The sequence below is a fragment of the Mesoplodon mirus genome, assembly GCF_964341445.2.
Source record: "Mesoplodon mirus genome assembly, chromosome: 1".
Classification (NCBI taxonomy): Eukaryota; Metazoa; Chordata; class Mammalia; order Artiodactyla; family Ziphiidae; genus Mesoplodon; species Mesoplodon mirus.
The window spans coordinates 223,261,754-223,280,593 of record NC_138976.1 but is presented as its reverse complement, the minus strand read 5'-3'; the positions used below and the strand labels follow the sequence as shown (position 1 = coordinate 223,280,593).

At 40.0% G+C, this 18,840-nt stretch overlaps 2 protein-coding genes across 11 annotated transcripts in view; one reads left to right on the top strand and one right to left on the bottom strand.

Moving 5' to 3' along the window:
• Positions 1 to 8,733, bottom strand: part of HMBOX1 (homeobox containing 1) — a 177,182-nt gene extending 168,449 nt beyond the window's left edge. For 7 of the 8 annotated variants that reach the window (XM_082617673.1, XM_082617672.1, XM_082617678.1 and 4 more), the window contains exon 1: positions 8,459 to 8,733. The gene's annotated coding sequence lies outside the window, so the exon portion shown is untranslated. Of the gene's footprint in view, positions 1 to 7,768; positions 8,011 to 8,458 lie in introns of those variants that run through there. The other variant, XM_082617674.1, reaches the window with a different exon arrangement.
• Positions 8,734 to 9,057: 324 nt separating this feature from the next.
• Positions 9,058 to 18,840, top strand: part of INTS9 (integrator complex subunit 9) — a 114,627-nt gene continuing 104,844 nt past the window's right edge. For 2 of the 3 annotated variants that reach the window (XM_082617215.1, XM_082617214.1), the window contains exon 1: positions 9,060 to 9,261. Coding sequence is in view for 2 of the 3 variants with exons in the window: in XM_082617214.1 (XP_082473340.1) it covers positions 9,253 to 9,261 (9 nt within the window). In the remaining variant the exon portion in view is untranslated. Of the gene's footprint in view, positions 9,262 to 18,840 lie in introns of all 3 variants that reach the window. The other variant, XM_082617216.1, reaches the window with a different exon arrangement.

The following is an 18,840-nucleotide window of genomic DNA, read 5'->3' as shown; positions in this document are numbered from 1 at the left end:
AGATATTTTCTCTGAAAACAGTCTTTGAACTGACTTTCTCTGAAGAGTATTCCCATATAACAAATCCCAAATAAAACCATAACATGAGTTCACAATAAATTAATCCAACAAGTTTGCTTCAACACTGTCAAAGACCAAACTAACGTCACAATAACTATAATTTTGTTTATCTAATACAGATTCTAGCATATATCCTCTCTGGCAAGAAATATATCATTTAAGCCTTGAATTCATTTAAATCATACACATTCGATTTACAGACATTTTTAATATTATTGTTAACTTTTTACTAAAATGTTTAATAGGTACTAATATTGTAAATCTTCAATTAAGTAAAGCTTGCCAATTTTTAAATTCTCATAAGAAAGCTTAATTGGAATTTTCCATAAAAACTTTCAAGATCGGCCTCCCTGGTGGCACAGTGGTTAAGAATCCGCCTGCCAATGCAGGGGACATGGGTTCGATCCCTGGTCCAGGAAGATCCCACATGTCACGGAGCAACTAAGCCTGTGCACCACAACTACTGAACCTGCACTCTAGAGCCTGTGAGCCACAACTACTGAGCCCACATGCCACAACTACTGAAGCCCATGAGCCTAGAGCCCATGCTCCGCAACAAGAGAAGCCACCGCAATGAGAAGCCCACGCACCGCAACGAAGAGTAGCCCCCGCTCATCACAACTAGAGAAAGCCCACGCGAAGCAACAAAGACCCAGTGCGGCCAAAATTAATTAATTAATTTTTAAAAAAACTTTCAAGATGTGCCAAAAGAACTTCCAAACTACAAAAGGCAAAAGAGTGACGTCACTGGGCTTCCCTGGTGGCGCAGTGGTTGTGAGTCCGCCTGCCGATGCAGGGGACACGGGTTCGTGCCCCGGTCCGGGAGGATCCCACATGCCGCGGAGCAGCTGGGCCCGTGAGCCGTGGTCACTGGGCTTGCGCGTCCGGAGCCTGTGCTCCACAGCAGGAGAGGCCACGACAGTGAGAGGCCCATGTACCGCAAAAAAAAAAAAAAAAAAAAAAAAAGAGTGACGTCACTGACCCAATAATTGGTATCTTTCTCCTTATGCTGACAAAACAACAGAATTTATGAATAAGAGGAATCATTTAATCTCTGGGGTGATAAGAGTTCTGTATCTTGATTGTGGTGGTGGTTACAGAATCCACACGTGATAAAATGGCAAAGAACTATACATACACATAGTACCAATGCCAATTTCCTGGGTTTAATATTGCACTAAAGTTATGTAAGATGTAACCATTAGGGGAAACTGAGTGAAAGGTACAGGGCCCTCTCTACTATTTTTGCAACTGCCTGTGAATCCATAATTATTTAAAGATTCCACTTATACGAGGTACCTAGAATAGTCAAATCCATAGAGTCAGAAAGTACATTGGTAGATGCCAGGGCCGGGGTGTGGGGAGGGGGAATGGGGAGTTCGTGTTTAAAGGAGACAGAGTTTCAGTTTAGGAAGGTGAAAAATCTGGGAGATGGATGACGGTAAGAGTTACACAACAATGTGAATGTACTTGGTGCCACTGAACTGTAAAGTTAAATATGGTTAACATAGTATGTTTTATATTATGTGACTTTTACCACAATAAAAAAATATTTTAAAAAAGTAAATAAATAAGCGAACAATTTTTAGTTTAATTAATAACAAAAATACCACAAATATAAAAAAATTAACCTAAATACCCTGTTTAGTAGACTGGAAAACTGAGACCTAACCAGGTAATACACACAAACTTTCAAGGTCAATAACAGAGTAAAGGCACCTAACTGATATGCTGTTGACTAAGGAACATAAGATTAGAAGTAACCAATCACTTGCGGCCATTAACAATATCTTGTTTTACCGAAGATAATCAGGTCGGTTGATGCCTGGGTTGCATTAAAATGCAATCAGTATATATATATTTTTAACTATTATACTTTATTTAAAGGAAAAAACTTTTTCTGAGGGGAAAAAAATCTCAAAAGAAATTTATATTTAACCTTAGAACTTCCACGTTTAAAGGAATATGAGTGTTTTGAAGAGCATGACACAGTATTCCAAATAAGATCATTGCCATCTTTTCAAAGAGGTCTTCCTCAGACAACAAAGTGAACAGCAACTATTCTTGTCCCTAATGGTTCTAAACAGCTACAACGTAAAACTAAACACAGGCTATCTTTGACTCCAGAAAATGGATTTTCAACCAAATAAAGATAATATTCAGAATAGCTACTTTCAAGTTCCCCACAGTGAACAATTATGTTCCATGAAGGCAAATGTTGGCTAAATTAGTGGTTGCAAACTACAGTCATAATATAGCCTCCTACAAAAATTACATTCTAAAGTCTGAACTGATACCTTAGCTATCATCCTGCTTCCTCTACACAATCATTGTGGGTAACATTTATCCTTATGAGACTCAGTTTGGTAAAAACAGGGCACTCTTTCTCCTCCTTGAGAGGAATGAGACATAGATGTAAATCACCATATGTATATCATCTACCACTTTGGAAAATCAACTGGAGCGGTCGAGCCACCCAACCTCAAGTATAAACATCAGCATGTAAATAAAACTGATGTCTGTCTAAAGTGGCTTCCAGATCATATAATGCAACCATGCAATTGTTCCAATAGCAATGTAAAGAAAACACATTACCTGAAATGGAACAAGGATTCAGATTTGTGGGGGGAAAAAGTGACAGAAGCTACACAAAGTTAATAGGTCTTCAATGAAGTCAGTGAGAAGATAAGAAAAGTCAGATTAACAAGGGGAAATCTAGGTTAGAAACATAAGAATGTATTAACGGGGATAAAAAGTTAATTTTAAAATTGTAGCCTGAATTAGGCAGCAATTTAACTAATATTACTTTGTACTTTGGGAGAAAAAAACAGAAGCCAGAGAATATGGAAGCATTCTTCACATAGCAATAAACTTTAAAGTTCACAATTCTTTACTTTTGAAGACATTACTAACAACTGCAACTCTCACAGATTCACACCCAACCCTCCTTATCTATACTAAAGAGGCTTGTTGGGCCTACCAGCAGTTTGGCATGGCTAAGGCATAGGGTCTGGGATTGGTAATGATAAATTATAAGGCAGGAACCAGAACATAATCTATCTGGTATAACATGATAATTATATAGTTAACATTTACGATATGCCAAGAGCAGTCTAAGGACTCAACGTCATTCTAAGGGCTCACAATAATCCTATGAAATAAGGAGTATTTATTCCCTTTCAACAGATGAGAAAACGGAGGCCCAGACAGATTAAATCATTTGTCTAAGGTCACATAGCTAGTAAGTGGCAGAGCCAAGATTTGGACGCAGGTGGAATGATAGTTTGGATTTATCTGAAAGGCTAAGGAGCCAATGAAGGATTATAAGCAAAGCAAGACCAATATTCAAATTCCCATTTTATTTTAGCAAGATCTATCAGGTAGGAGTGAATAACGACTAAGGAAGAAAACTGAAACCTCAAAATTAGTTAAGAGACTGAGGAGGAAAGACAGAAATGATGAAGGCCTCAGTTAAGGGAATAGCAATAGAATGAAAATAATTGAATAGATATATACAGAGGATATAAAATCAACTTGACTTATGATTGGAAAAGGGAGAGTGAGGATGATTCCAAGGCTTCACTGACTAGGCCCAAGCCAACAGCTTCACATTTTGATCATATTATTACTTTATCAAAAGCAGAAAGGTTTAGTATTAAATCATCCTCATATCAGCAACAGCCACAGTATTTGACTTTCTCCTCTCTGAAAAATGCGACTAAATAACTTACAGTTACTGCCACTTGGCAACTCCACACTAACTGTTTAATATGCATACAGTAAAGACAGCTATTAAATATTTTCAATAAATGACACGCAGACCATCACTGAACATAACATGGACAGAGAAGCTACAGAGAATCTGTGAAATTTAGCAAACGTTCTTATAATCAGCACTCTAAATTTAAGAAAAATCTAAATGCCCTTTAAATGGATTAGAATCATTTTACCACTTATAGGAAGAGGTCTGTAGACACCTCTTTTAAGATTCAAAAAAAGTAAAACTCATTACTTGAAAGTTAAATCGACTAGGTTCTTTTTTCCCCTTCTGTCTGTAAATGTAAACAAACAAAAAAAACCCCACTATCCTTATAGCCCAAGCCAAGGATCTGTAAAATACTACATTAGGATTATAATAACCACTGGAAAAACTTACTGCAACTTCAACCTTATTACCACTGTAAGGGTAAAACTATGCTAAAGCCAGGGCCTTCCAGTAACTAAATGCTCTTAGAAAGTGTCCAAAACAATGTATAGTAAATTTCCAATTTGTTTCATCTAAGATCAAGAAAAACAAGTCATCTAAAGTACTGGGTTATATTTAAATAGGCTCTAACTAAGAGTTTTACATCACATTATCACTCAGAAAAATCTATACTCTTTACTTAGGATGGGACCTAAGACCAGTAAGTCACCTGGGGGGTAGGGGGTGGGGAGGGGAAGTTGCACCTAGGAATTTAATCACATATTACCTAATATTATTTTCAGAAAAATTTAAATACCACTAGCTTTCTTTGTGAGAGAAACAGATTTTGGCAGAATCTGCTAAAATCATGGTTTGCAGTGATACTGAAAATCTCCATAGCTTCTATAACATGGACAACATGTGGTGGTGCTTACTCTGGTTTCTAGCTTGAGCCGTTTTTTAGAGTCTCCTATTATTTGTGGTTCAGATTCCTTTTTTATGGGTTGCATGCCTGATATACACCACTATCATATAAAAACAAACATAAAGGTGCTTTATATATGTGAGTGCATATGTGAATGTACATACATGACAATTTAGACAAGCTGTGATTTCCACTCATAAACAACTTTTTTTATAAAGTTCTACTAAATTGAGAAGTAAAAGCCAACAGTTAAGAAAATAATCTAACCATACAGCAAAGGGAGCTGTAAAATTAATTCTGAAAGCCAAAAAAACCTAAATAAAGCAGGTACGCAAAACAAACCCAACCTACTTTCACCGAGCATTTTTAAGTTTAGCTATAAATGTTAACATTTTTTAAAAGTTGAGGAGTATACCAACTTTCATTTATGAAAAATGACACCCTAGGTTAAATTTCTAATTCCCAAGAGAAATAAGTCAAGTTTAAAGATCTGCATACAAAAATAATAGAAGAGCTGCAAAGAAATGAATCGAAAAAGCAAACATGGTTTTACAGGAAACATGGAAGCTATCTGAAACATTAAAAGTGGAATGGACTTATTATCAATATAACAAACAAAAGATCCAAAATGAACAAATTAAGCATAAATACTCCCCATGTGTTTAACTTCTTCTGAAACAAGCAATGCCATACCAATCAATACTTGCCACAAATATTGCCATAAATTGGTCACTTCTATCTTTTTAAATGATGAAACAATGAAAGGTTTGTTGAAATGTATTTATAACTTACCAATACTGAGCTATTAAGTTTCTATTAGTGATGCTTCCACTAAGGATTTGTGCTAAAAAGACTGAAATCTATTCATACAGCAGTGAAAAATGAAGCCTCACTAAAGACATTCAATATAAAGCTGACCCCTAAAGGCTCCTTGATGCACGTTTGCAACCACAGTATTCACAGTATGCAGTACACTAGCAACAGATTGGTTAAAAACAGTTTGGATTTTCAACCTCCCATTATACAGGCAACATTTTTAGAAGCAATCACATTAAATAAATATGTCTTTCACAGTTACAGGATGAAATTTTAAGCTTGACAGGCACCAATGCCCTGATTTTCTACTTTTTTCGTAAACCATATGACTTCCACATGCTGAGAACGTATTATGCTTTAACCTGCAGTAAAGGCTTTACAACATTTTAATGCTCAGTGCCTAACATGCAACAGAAGCACCCCACCCCATCGAATGCAAGAAATACATCTGGTTTCAACCAAAACACTAGTCAGAAAAAGTTTAATGAACGCCTTTCCCAGTAACTAACTTTGCATTTCCGTAGAGGTAAACAAACAAAAAGAAAATCTGAGGCGAGGGTGGGTGGAAGAGAAAATCTTCTTATATTTTAATATTTTTCCAACTCTTAACAAACATTTTAGTCTTTTTATTTCTAAAATAATTATTGAACATTTTAAAACACTATGTCTAATAGAATATCTTTCAGCAGAAAAACACTCTATTATGCAGTTACACAGGATTTTTCTCCAGTTTTTGCAAAGTAATATTTCAGGCTAAAATAGAAGGTAAAAACAAATAATTCTGGAAATCCTAGTCTATAGCAAACTGAAACCTCAACTTTGTATCAACATATTTTATGTTCTAAATTTGAGATTTAGAAAACATCCATTTTTTTTTTCTATTCAGGTCAATCTAAATATATATGCTACCTCATGTTTATAGACAGCTTATCTGTGAATGACCAACTGCAGAAATTTCAAATCAAAGGTTATAAAACATACCATAAAATTACACACTATGTGACTTTCAGTTTTTATGGTATCTAAGGTCCTTCACTGATAGATTCAAGAATTGATAAGTTTGGATATGTAAATATATAAATACATTAAATTCTCAGCAGTCGAAAGAGAAATTATGCCAAATCCTTTAGTTATTTAAAAGTCCATTACACGAAAAATCTGTGACAAAAGAATGGTTATTGAAAAACTTATATTTCAGACCGAAAGAAGTACAAATTATATTATCTTAAATCTCCTGGTGTAATGTTTTTAAATATTAAACACTGTGAGAAACAAGAGATGTTGCAATCCTCTTTCCTTTATAACTCCAATTGAAACTAGGAAGAAAAAAAAATCAGAATTCAAATTTGCCAAACTTGACTTATACACATAATTCAACTATGTCTATCTTAGTTGTGCAATTTTAAAATAAGTTCAGTGCAAAGCACTGCGATCTTGATGTGATAATTACCTGTGGAAGAAATGCAAAATAAAAACAAATGCAGGTCCTTTTCATCGAATGATGCATTTCACAGCAAAACCACTAAAAGCACAACCACGTAGCACAAACTAAATAAACAGGCACAGGAGGCAGCATGTCCATCCAGGAAGAGAAATGTACCACGCCAAGAAAGAAAGGAAAGAAGGAGGGAAGGAAGGCAGACAGGCAGGCGGGCGGGCAGGCAGGCAGGCAGGGAGAGAAGACAGAGGTTTCTATACCTGCAGGATCCCAGAGAAATGAACTAGTCACATCATTCTCTCCTATATGATACGTAGGGTTTTTAAAGCTCCAGGGTAAATAAAAACAGCAACCACTCTATACCACCATTCAACTTTCCATAGTACAGAATCTTTAATGCCAACTGCATTCTCCCCTTCACTCACCCAGTGTTTCCTCTCTCTTCCATACCAGCTTTCAGACAAATGCGAGACAGAACAGGGTGGGGTAGGAGAAAAATACAAGCAGCGCCTTTCCGCTACTCCCCCCGCACCTCCAACAATTTCCAACAGTTCTTCCTACTACGAAAATAAGTCGCCCTATCTCAGGATACACAACAGTCATTCCGTGTCTTCAGTAGACACACAGAGACGCGTACACATGGCAGCACTCCCGAAGCCCCACCCCCAAGCCCCCGAATCTTAAGTACTGTTTAATCTATATTGAACGCGAAGACCACAGCGAGATCCCTACACCTACTGTTTCGGGGTGAGGGTGGGTGGAGGACTCCTTTCAAAGTAGCCCCAACAGTGTAACCAAAACACGGTTCCGGAATAAAATATTAAGAACACTTTTCCTTTCCCACCTAGCTGCCGACTTCAGGATGCAAAAAGCCATCTCCACACCCCCGCATCGCTCCAGGGCTCCTGCCCGGAGTTTGGGGTGGAGATGCGTCCCGGGAGGCGGGGAGGAGTGTGAGCGGGCGATGGGACACAAACGAGTCGCTCACCGCGGCCACCCTGCGCCGCGTCGCCAGCCCAGAGGTTCAGGACCCGCACCTCGCGCACGCCTCTCCGCCCAGGCCCAGCTAAAAGCTCCGACTCCGGCTCTCGAACTTCCTCTCCGGAGTCGTTTATTCAAGGCGAACACATCACCCAAGTACACGTCACCCAGTTTCAAACACAGTTCTGCACCCCAAACAAACCCACGCACCTCAAATTCCCCTCACAGTTTCCCAAACTCCAAATAAGAGACCCCACCTCCAGGATTCAAACCTTCCGCCCATCGGGGAGGCAACCAGGAGAAAAGAGTTGGGGAGCAACCGACGCCTTTCCATTACCGCCCCCACAAACTGCCCCACCCCAGACCCTGCGTCCGGGTCGCCCCCGTCGGAAGCCCCCCGCTTCCTCCCTCCACTCAGTCGGGCCGCTTAAGAGACCCATCCCCAGCCCACTCACTTTTTCCCCCAAACCCCTCCAAAAAAACAAAAAAAGTGAAGAGAAAGAAGTGAGGAAAGAGACTTGAGATAGTCCGGCTTCCAAACCGCTCGACTCACCTCAGAATCCTTGCTGAGTTCTCTCCGCCCGGCACAGCCCCCTCCCCAATGTCCCGGTACGAAGGGCTGAGGTAGGGAGGAGGGGAAAGCGGGAGGGGGAGGGGTGTCTTCCGCGTGGGGCGCCCGTCGGGAGGGGACTGGGGAGGGGTTGAGGCCGGCGCAGGAAGAGGAGAAGGGGGAGGGGAGGCCCCTATCTCCCAGTCTCCCCCTGAAAACCTCCCTTGTCTCAATCACATCAGACTGACTGTCTTTGTCTGGCTGACAACCGCCATATTGATATCAACAGCCCCGCTCCCACCTGCTGCCGCCTGGCGGCCCTGGGAGTTGTAGTTCCTGCCTCCCTTGAGTAAAGGCGCCGGACCGGGCGTCCGGAGGCCCCAGGGAACTACAGCTCCCGGCAAGTCCCGCGCCCATCCGCCTTCCCACAGGGAGGAGGGGAAAGGGGCGCCAAAGCCGTAGGGACTACACATCCCAGAATACAATGGATCCCAGGCCCAGAAGGGGGACATGATATCATGCTGGGGTGGAGAGGGAGGATGAATTGGCGGCCGGGATGAATTTGAGCTGACGGAAGGAGGTATTCTGAGAGGAAAGGGAGGAAAAGGAAAGACGACCACAGTTCCCATGATGCACGGAGAGATGACTACATTTCCCATGATGGGGGGCGGTGCGTAGGGAAGAAAGACTGCATGTCCCGCGATGCTCTCTGCAGGCCGGTGGCGGAGATTGAACCGGAAGACGCTTTCTGGGTCTGAGGAGTGGAGTGACTGGTTTTGAACAGCCAAAAGTCCAAAATGAAACTGGTGAGTCTCCGCTCTTAGGTCAGAGGGCATATCCTTTTGGACTTCGTCGTTTCCACCTTGGGAAGGGAACCGTCGCGGAGGAGGGGTGTCAGGGACTAGAAAGTGGGGTGGACTAAGGAAAGCTACTGTTTGTTGCTGAGGAGTTTGAATCCCACCTCCCACCCCCGACCCCCCGTAACTGCCTGGTCTTATTCATTCCTTGGCGGGTCCCTTTGGTTAGATAAGAGATTGACTCTGTCACCTTTCTTCACATACAAACTAACATTGGGCTTAATGAACCAGGTTTGTTTCGCAGCCGCCACGTGAGTGTTATAATGGGTTAATTTCTTTCTACGAGATTGGCACTTGATAAGCGTTTCTTCCTACGGTTGAGAAGGCTTTGGTTAACATATGAACAGAGTTTAGAAAATACTGGGCAGAGCGTAATCTCTTATTAAATTTTCCGTTATAGACTCCTAACTGCCCTTGCTGTTCAGAGAAGGACGAGGTCAGGGTGTGATCTTGGAGGATTTGAATCTTAAACCCTGTGTAAGATGGGCTGAAAGGAAGTGTTAAGGCGGTCCAGTCTAGAGCTGTAAGGGACTGCGTGAGCCAAGGTTAGATGGAGCATGCCAGGATACCTGGAAAAGTCTTTGCATCACAAAACTCAAACACTTGGCTTATAGGAAAGCTGCTCAGGCCTTTGTTTTGAGCCATTTTAGTCTGTGCACACAGATTTAACTAGTTTACTCCAGCTGTATGGGATTAGTAATAGCATAATTAGAGTAGAGAAGCAGGTGTGAGATGCTGTTTCTCAACCTTTTAAAATTCATGTTCCTGCAGCCAAGTGTTGTCAGGCTTTACTTTCTGTAGTTTTTGTAGAAAAACAAAAGGGTTTTTTTCTTAATTATTTGAGCATGCTTTTGCAAAGTGCACGCGTACATACACACACACGCTACAGGCAAATATACTCTGCACAGTGTCAGCTGTTTTCTGAGAAGTCAGAGAAAGTATTAAAAGTGGATTCAGGGCTTCCCTGGTGGCGCAGTGGTTGAGAGTCCGCCTTCCGATGCAGGGGACACGGGTTCGTGCCCCGGTCCGGGAGGATCCCACATGCCGCGGAGCGGCTGGGCCCGTGAGCCATGGCCGCTGAGCCTGCGCGTCCGGAGCCAGTGCTCCGCGACGGGAGAGGCCACAGCAGTGAGAGGCCCGCGTACCGCAAAAAAAAAAAAAAAGTGGATTCAACTCCAAAACTGTCTCTATCTACAGCTGCTTAGGTAAGAAGAAGGGCACAGATCAGTAGACGTTGAGAGTAACAATTTGCTCCTGGGTCAGATTTGGAAACATTTAAAAATGCAGAATTGAAAGTCACTACCCTTGCTCTAAAGAAGCATGCAATCTAATGAAGAAGATACAAAGGTAATGAAAAAGTTATAATTCACTGTGTTCGTGTTCAGGGTTTGGGCAGTGAGAGGATAATGAGGGTGCATGGGGAGTGTGAGACAGCTCCTTGGAAAGGCGACTCTTTAACTGATAAGAAGGGTGAGTAGGCTAGGACCTTCTGGAAGAGGGTTCAGTTTATAGAAACAACAGAGCTTGGCACCAGAATGGTTGAAACACAGACCATGTTCCCTCAATAAAAGATAAATCACAATGGTGTGCTTGGTGCAAAGGCAGGCAAGTGGGAAACAGCTTTTTTCCATAACAACTCATTTGCTGAGGGTATCAGAGAGTAGGGTTTAGTTTACATATACTTTGGTTTGCTTATAAACTCCTCCTGCTTATTTTATTTAGAGATGTGAAAACGTGGAAAAAAGTAGAAACTTACTTTTTTTCCTTTAAGAACCATAAAATGCCTCAGAGGAAGAGGAAGTATTGTCTATACTCCCTCCCTCTTTACTTGTCATCCACATAGTACATAACTAAAAGTCATTTGGTAGTTGATGATTTGTAATGCAGAATATCTTTCAACACAGCAAAGTGGTTTCAAAAACATTAGCACATTAGCACTCAGTAAGTTAGACTTCTTTTTTTGTGTCATGCCTCCCATAGAGTTGGAATAAATCCTCCATGGCCTAAAAATTTTAACCTTGTTTACTGCATCAGAAATATGTAGAAATATTTTATATTTATATCATGAAACACAGAAATACATGTTATCAAGCACATTCTTGTTTTGGAGATGATGGCTTCTCCAAATATCCATCCCACGCCCAATGTATGACCACATCTTGTTGATTCTGCGGTTCTTGAACTGGTTTGTGTCTCTCCAGTCCCACTGATACTCCCTTTGTACGGGCTCTTTTCACTTGACACTTGGAATTCAACAAGGCCTTCTAACTGGTCTCCCTGCACTCAGTCTCAACACCCTCCAATCCATTCTCTACCCGGTATCCCAGAAGTTGCTTGAAATTGCAGAGTTCCCTAAAACCCCTCAGTAGCTTCCTTTGCCCTTAGGATAAAGTCTTACATTTCTTGACTTACCTGGTCCTCCCAACTTCTCCAGCCCTCCTCTCTCTTGATCTCCTCGTTCCAATTATATTGCACGTCTTCCAGTTCCTTGAACTCCCCCTGCTCTCTTTTTTTTAATTAATTAATTTCGGCTGCACCAGGTCTTAGTTGCAGCATGCGGGATCTTTAGTTGCGGCATGTGGGATCTAGTTCCCTGGCCAGGGATCGAACCCGGGCCCCCTGCATTGGGAGTGCAGGGTCTTAGCCACTGTGCCGCCAGGGAAGTGCCCCCCACCCCACTCTCTTTTGCCTCTGGGACTTTAAATCTGCTCCATTGCCTCCACCTCTTTTTTGCCTGACTTATTTCTTCATATATTTCAGACCTCTGTTTAAATAGCACTTCTTCAAGGTTTCCGTGAATTAAGTACCCCTGTTATGTGCTTCCATGGCACACTTCCTTTTTTATGGCACTTGTAATTATTGGTTTTATGTCTGTCCTCCTTCTTGTGGACTCTTGAATTCCCAGGGCCCGAAACATTGTGTGATGCCACTAAATAGTAGTTGAATAAATAATTCTTGAAAGATTGTCAAGGTCTGTTAATATTCTTGAGAAAAGATTAAGGGGTGAACTCAAAACATTACAATAAGCAATAACCATTGGAGTGAAAAAGAATGATTGCTGCCTTTTATGGAGCACTTACTGCGTGCCAGGCATTGTGCTAGGGAGGTACTTGCTATTTAGTGTCACATTTTATCCTTTGATCTAGATGATAGTGTTCCCATTTTATAGAAGAAAAACTGAGCCTTCAGGAGATGAAGTGGCTCGAAGTTACGCAGATGAAAAGAGTGGTAGACCCAGGATCTGAACCCAAGATTCCTTCCTCCAAAGTCTGTTGCTTAATGAGGGCAGGGACTCTGGTGCTTTGCACAGGGACCAGCACATGCTGGGTTATCTCTCACAGAAACGAAGCCAGAATGCAGACTGAGAAAGTTCATTCAAGGATATTTTCTAAATTAGCTTTAAATCTGAGTTTGGCTGAGTTAAGATCTTAAGAAAGATTATTGGTAAGAAATTAAACTCTGGGTACTTCCTTGATCATCTAAAGGGCTCCATATCAGAGCATACCAGTTGAGTACCCAGGTTGGTGTCTATACTACCCAATTTAGCCTCTGTGATGCCATTTATAGTTCTCTAACCTTACCTATCACTGTCTTGGTGGCTTTTCACACACCCAAAGGAAGACGCTGGATGCCAATATAATGTAATCCTTGGATAGCTCCTTCTTAGAGAGATACCAGCTCAAAGGATTTTAATGACTGTCTATAATATCAGGCAGCTTTATTTAACTAAGGAAAATTAATTGGCACGTTCAATTAATCAGAATAATTTTGAAAGGAACAGGAAAATTAGAAACGTGTCCTCTAAATTAGCACATTTTAGAACATGTTCTGCTTTTAGTATAGATTGAGCCTAATTGGGTGCACCCTGATGGCCAAATTCAGCAAAGGGTAGAAACTAGAATTCACCTGGGTCTTTACCAAAAGACCATGAGACAAAAAAAAAAAAAAAAAAATACCGAATACATTGACAGAAATTGAATTTGAAACATCATGGCCAGGAATTTAGTCATTAAAATAGATGAAGGTTAAAGTGAATAAAATGATAAGAAGCAGTTCAAGAATGCATCGTGTGTCATACTCCCTATAGATAGTTCCAGTGATGGAGAGAATCTTCTAGTTTATTCAGTCAACAAAGATTTTATTATGCAACCACAGTATACCTTTGGCATTCGGAGTTTTAATACTTTCCATTCTAACTATTACATTTGACCCCAAAGATCGATGACAGGGAATTATTTGTAATTTTGCTGAGGCACAAATTTGAATGTGCCTTTAAGATGAATGACAGGGGCTTCCCTGGTGGCGCAGTGGTTGAGAGTCTGCCTGCCGATGCAGGGGACACCGGTTCGTGCCCCAGTCCGGGAGGATCCCACATGCCGCGGAGCGGATGGGCCCGTGAGCCATGGCCGCTGAGCCTGCGCGTCTGGAGCCTGTGCTCCGCAACGGGAGAGGCCACAACAGTGAGAGGCCCGCGTACCGCAAAAAAAAAAAAAAAAAAAAAAAAAAGGTAAATTACAATCCTTAGTGAATGAGCCTGATTGCCTCAGAATCCAGTTCTTGTGGCCCACTGTTAAAGGTCTGAAAGAAAGGTCACTTAAATGCTTGTTACGTTATACTTTTTGAATTTGATGGAGGAAATTATATGCTGTAGTTTTATTTACAAATTTAAAGCCTCAAGAAGGCCTTGAGGTATATTCTTTGGTGGTCTATGCTCCTCTATGAAAATGCTGTTTCATTACTACTGGCTTTGCGGGGTGGCGAGGAGGCTCAAACTTTTAACTCACCATGTCTCTTAGGAGAACAGATGGAGCAAAGCAGTGGATTCATGGGCCGCTTCCAGCGGAGGACAAGTAAAGCACCAAGTGGAATTGTAGATTATAAAGAAAATATTGGCTTGAAAGGGGCAAATCCTGCTCCAAGGTCAATTTAACAAATCATTAGAAAGGGGTGTGGTTAATCCTCACCTTGGATCTGAGTGTGATGAATTCTTCCTGCAATTTTCAGACTTGCAGGATCCTTTTGGCTTCTTAGGCTTCGGATTAGGAACAGAAAATTTCTTGCTGTAAATTACAAACACTCACACTTTTACCAGGACTTAATTCACCTATTTCAGTACAGTTGTTAAAATGTCAACCTGATTTCACTATCTTTTCTGTGTTTCTCTTTGCTGGTTGATTAGAGTGCCCTCGTGTGTCTTTATGATTTAATATCATTTCAGGTTTTAGGAAGGTCACGTTTTATCATCACCACCTCAGTGTGATAGGTTTTTTCCCTTTAGAATGCTTTCCTCAAACTCTGAAAAGTGACATAAGGCCAAATCACATACATTGTTCAATAGTGCTCTCAGATAAAACCGGCTATTTTAGTCTTGGGCATTTCAAAGTCCTAATGGTTACCCTGAAGATTAAATCTTTTATACTTAAGGCAAAAAATATATATAGCAAGGTTTTTTTCAGTAACAGTTGACTTGAAAAGAAAATTGTATATTTGCATGCAATACATATAGTCTGACATACGGAACAAGCATGACAGCATTGCTGTTGCCTATAACTGCAGCAGCACATTTGTTTTGTGACTGGCCTACTCTGCGTACCCAATCCCTCTGCCATTTGCTCTGATGATCCGCAAAGTGTACTTGAAGGACAAGCGCCAAGAATGCATCATGGCCACAGGACTCAGTAAAACCTAGCATTCCAAATGGAAAGTTCTCTCCTGGCTTGCTGAATACCAGCAGAGGTCCAGGGGTAAACTGCTCTTCAGTCATCATCATCAATTTATTCATTCAACAGATCTTCCTGAACACCTGCCTCTTCTGTGCTATGCATTACCCAAGGTACTAGGCATGTTCCAGTGAAGAAAACAGATTTACTCTCTGCCTTTATGGAACGTAAACTCCAGCGGGCTTACTGTGCAGTTCAAACAATATTACAGTGAACTTTCTGATGTAGTGATATTGTTGGGCCCTGGCTCAAGTAGTTTTTGAATATAATGCTTCAAAATGTATTTAATTGTATCCTAGAAGATGCCTTCTTAAAATTGTAACCGACATGGCCAATTTGCCCACTGGTTTAGCATTGTACCAGTAACGTATGAGAATACGTTTCCCCACTCTTGCCAGGGATGCCATCTGTTTCTTTACTCTTACTATGTGTCTTACTAATGTAACCATCTTCTTTCATCAGTCCTCACACCCTCTTGTCTCTTAGACTTCGGCTATATTTAGTAAAAGGTCCTTACAGTAGTGATGTATGGATGTGGGAAAATGTACCAAAAAGAGGAGCAGATTTCTTCAGATAAAAAAAATGGTGCCGTGAGAATCTTTAAAAGGAATTTTTCAAAGAACCTCTGGTGTTGCTTTGAAAATGCTGATGTGTGGGAGCAGTAGTTGTTATTATAAGTATTACGGGGTCCGGCAGATTGGAGAGGCACCTGGGTCAAGTGTGTGTAAATGGCAGAGGAGACCTCCGTGCCCCGCAGAAAGGAAAGGGATGACCGGTGAGAAGAAACTAGGAGTTGGCATATCAGGAAGGGCTAAGTCAGAAGGACAGATGTCAGAATTTGCGGAGATCCTGAGAAAAGGCAAGAATGCCAACAGAAGATGAGGGGGAATAGGAAAGACGTAGGAGAAAGGAGTTAGCTTGAAAGCCCCAAGGGGCTCGGTGATCAAGACTAACCTGTGGTGGGAATTTTACTGTGAGGAAAACAGGAAGTTTAAATTGCCCCTGATTGACCATATATCTGAAGGAAATGCCCTAAGGGTCTAAAACATTTTAATTTATTGAAAGCACAGCTGAATGAACTTTAGCTCTCAAGGATAGATAATCAGATAGATGATGTTCAAGAAAGCCATTCTTTAATAGGAATTGTAAAACTAACACCCTTTTTGCCCTTAAGGTGCAGTTTATTTTTCATCACTCATGCTTATGAATGGGGTGGGGGACCGTGACTAATGAAAGGTCTTGCATAATCTATTCTTCAGATTTATGGCCTAAGCAGAGATTGGCTTTTCCTAAATATAGTATTTCTGCATTTTTCTATTCCAGTAAAATAGAGAAAGGCATAATTAGATGTTCTAATTTAATAAGTCTTCTTTCTCATATGTTTTTTCAGTGTATGAAAATACAGGTAAACAAGAAGTAGTAGTAATAATGTAAAGGATATTATTATAATTGTTACTTTTTTTACATTTTTTAAATAGCTTTATTGAGGTAAAATTAACATACCACAAAACTCATACATTTAAAAGGTACATTGCAGTGACTTTTAGTAAATTTACAGAGTTATACAACAATCACCACAATCCAGTTTTAGAATATTTTCATTACTCCAAAAAGATCCCTTGTGCCCATTAGCAATCCCCATAACTACCTCCAGGCCCAGGCAACCACTAATCTATCTTCTGTCTTGTAGATGTGCCCTTTCTGGTCATTTCGTATGAATTGATTCATGCAATATGCAGTCTTCTGTGTCTGACTTTTCATTTAGCATAATGTTTTTGAGGTTCATCCATGTTGTAGCATGTATTGCTCAGTAATATTCTATATGAATATGTCACATTTTGTTTATCCAGGTACAAGTTGATAGACATCTGGATTGTTTCCACTTTGGGGCTATTAACATTGTGTGGACATAAGTTTTTATTTCTGATTTCTCCCTGTTTTCATTTCTTTGTCTTCCACGATTACACTGGCTAGAACGTCCAATACAATATTGAATAGAAGTGGTGCAAGCAATGGTACCAGTCTTTTTTCCCCTTCCCAGTCTTAGGGAGAAAGCATTTAGTCTTTCACCACTGAATACAATGTGAGCTGTAGGTTTTTCATAGTTGCCCTTTATCAAGTTGATGATGTTCCCTTCTATTCCTGGTTTGTTGACCATTTTTATCATGAATGGGTCTTGGATTTTATCAAGTGCTTTTCCTTTGTGTATCAAGATGATCATATGGTTTTTGTCCTTTATTAATATAGTATATTAACTTAGTTGAATTTTTAATGTTAAATCAATCTTGCATTCCAGGCATAATTCCCAGTTGGTCATGATGTAGAATCCTTTTTAGATATTGCTGGATTTAGTTTGCTGATATTTTGTTGACGATTTTTGCATATATATATATATATATATATATATATATATATATATTCATGAGAGAAATTGGTCTGTAGTTTTCTTATGATGTCTTTATCTGGCTTTTGTATCAGTAATATTGTTCTCATAGAATGAGCTGGGAAATGTTCTCTCCTCTATATTCCAGAAGAGTATGTGTGAAGAATTGGTATTTCTCTTTAAATGTTTGATAGAATTCATCAGTGAAGCCATCTGGGCCTGGACTTTTCTGGGAAGATTTTTAAATGACTAAGTCAATTTCTTTACCTGCTATAGGTCTCTTCAGATTTTCTCTTTGTGCATTACATTTTTAAAAAATTGTGATAAAATGTACACAACATAAAATTTACTATTTTAACCATTTTTAAGTGTACAGTTCAGTGACATTACATTCACATTGTTGTGCAGCCATCACCACCATCCATTTCCAGACATCACTTAGCATAATATCATCAAGGTTCATCCATGTTGTAGCCTGCGTCAAATTTTCCTTCCTTTTTAAGGCTGAATAATATTCTGTTGTATACCACATATGTTTTATACATTCATCTGTCAGTAGACACTTGGGTTGTTTCCACCTTTTGGTTGTTGTGACTAAAGCTGCTGTGAACATGGATGTACAAAAATCTGTTCAAGTTTCTGCTTTCAAATTTTTTTGGTATACACCCAGAAGTTGAATTGCTGGATCATACAGTAATTCTAATTTAATTTTCTGAGGAACCAACATACTGTTTTCCATTTTTTACATTCCCACCAGCGATGCACAGGGGTTCTGATTTCTCCACATCTTCACCGCTCGTCAACACTTGTCATTTTATCTTTGTTCGTTTAGATAATAGCTATCCTGATGGATGTGAAGTAGTATCTCAGTAAGGTTTTGATTTACATTTCCCTAATGATTGGTGATATTGAGCATCTTTTTGTGTTTCTTAAAATAGGTAATACATGCACATTGTTTAATTTAAAAAAATCTGTACACAAGTTTAAAAAAAAGAGAGAGAGAGAGAAGATCCTGTGCCACCTTTATCTTCCTCCTCAAGAGCAATCTCGGTTGTCAGTTTCTTGTGGATCCTTCAGAGATATTCCGGGGAAATATACACATGTGTATAATTTCCATCCCTTTTTTTTGTTTTTTACATAAATGGTGAGATACTGCCCACACTAGTTTTGCATATTCCTCTTTCTTTTTTAAGTTAGAAATTCATCTTAGAGATCATTTCATGTCAAAATTTAGAACAGCTTTATTTTATAAAACACAGCATACCCACACCTAATTGAGTCTGCACTTAACAAGATCCTGGGTCATTTGTTTTCATGTTACTTTCATTCTAAACAATGAAATAGTTTCAGTACTCCTTTCAAAAATTTTTTTCTTTTTAATATTTGTAACAGACACTTTGTCTTTTCATTGTCTAAAGGAGGAGT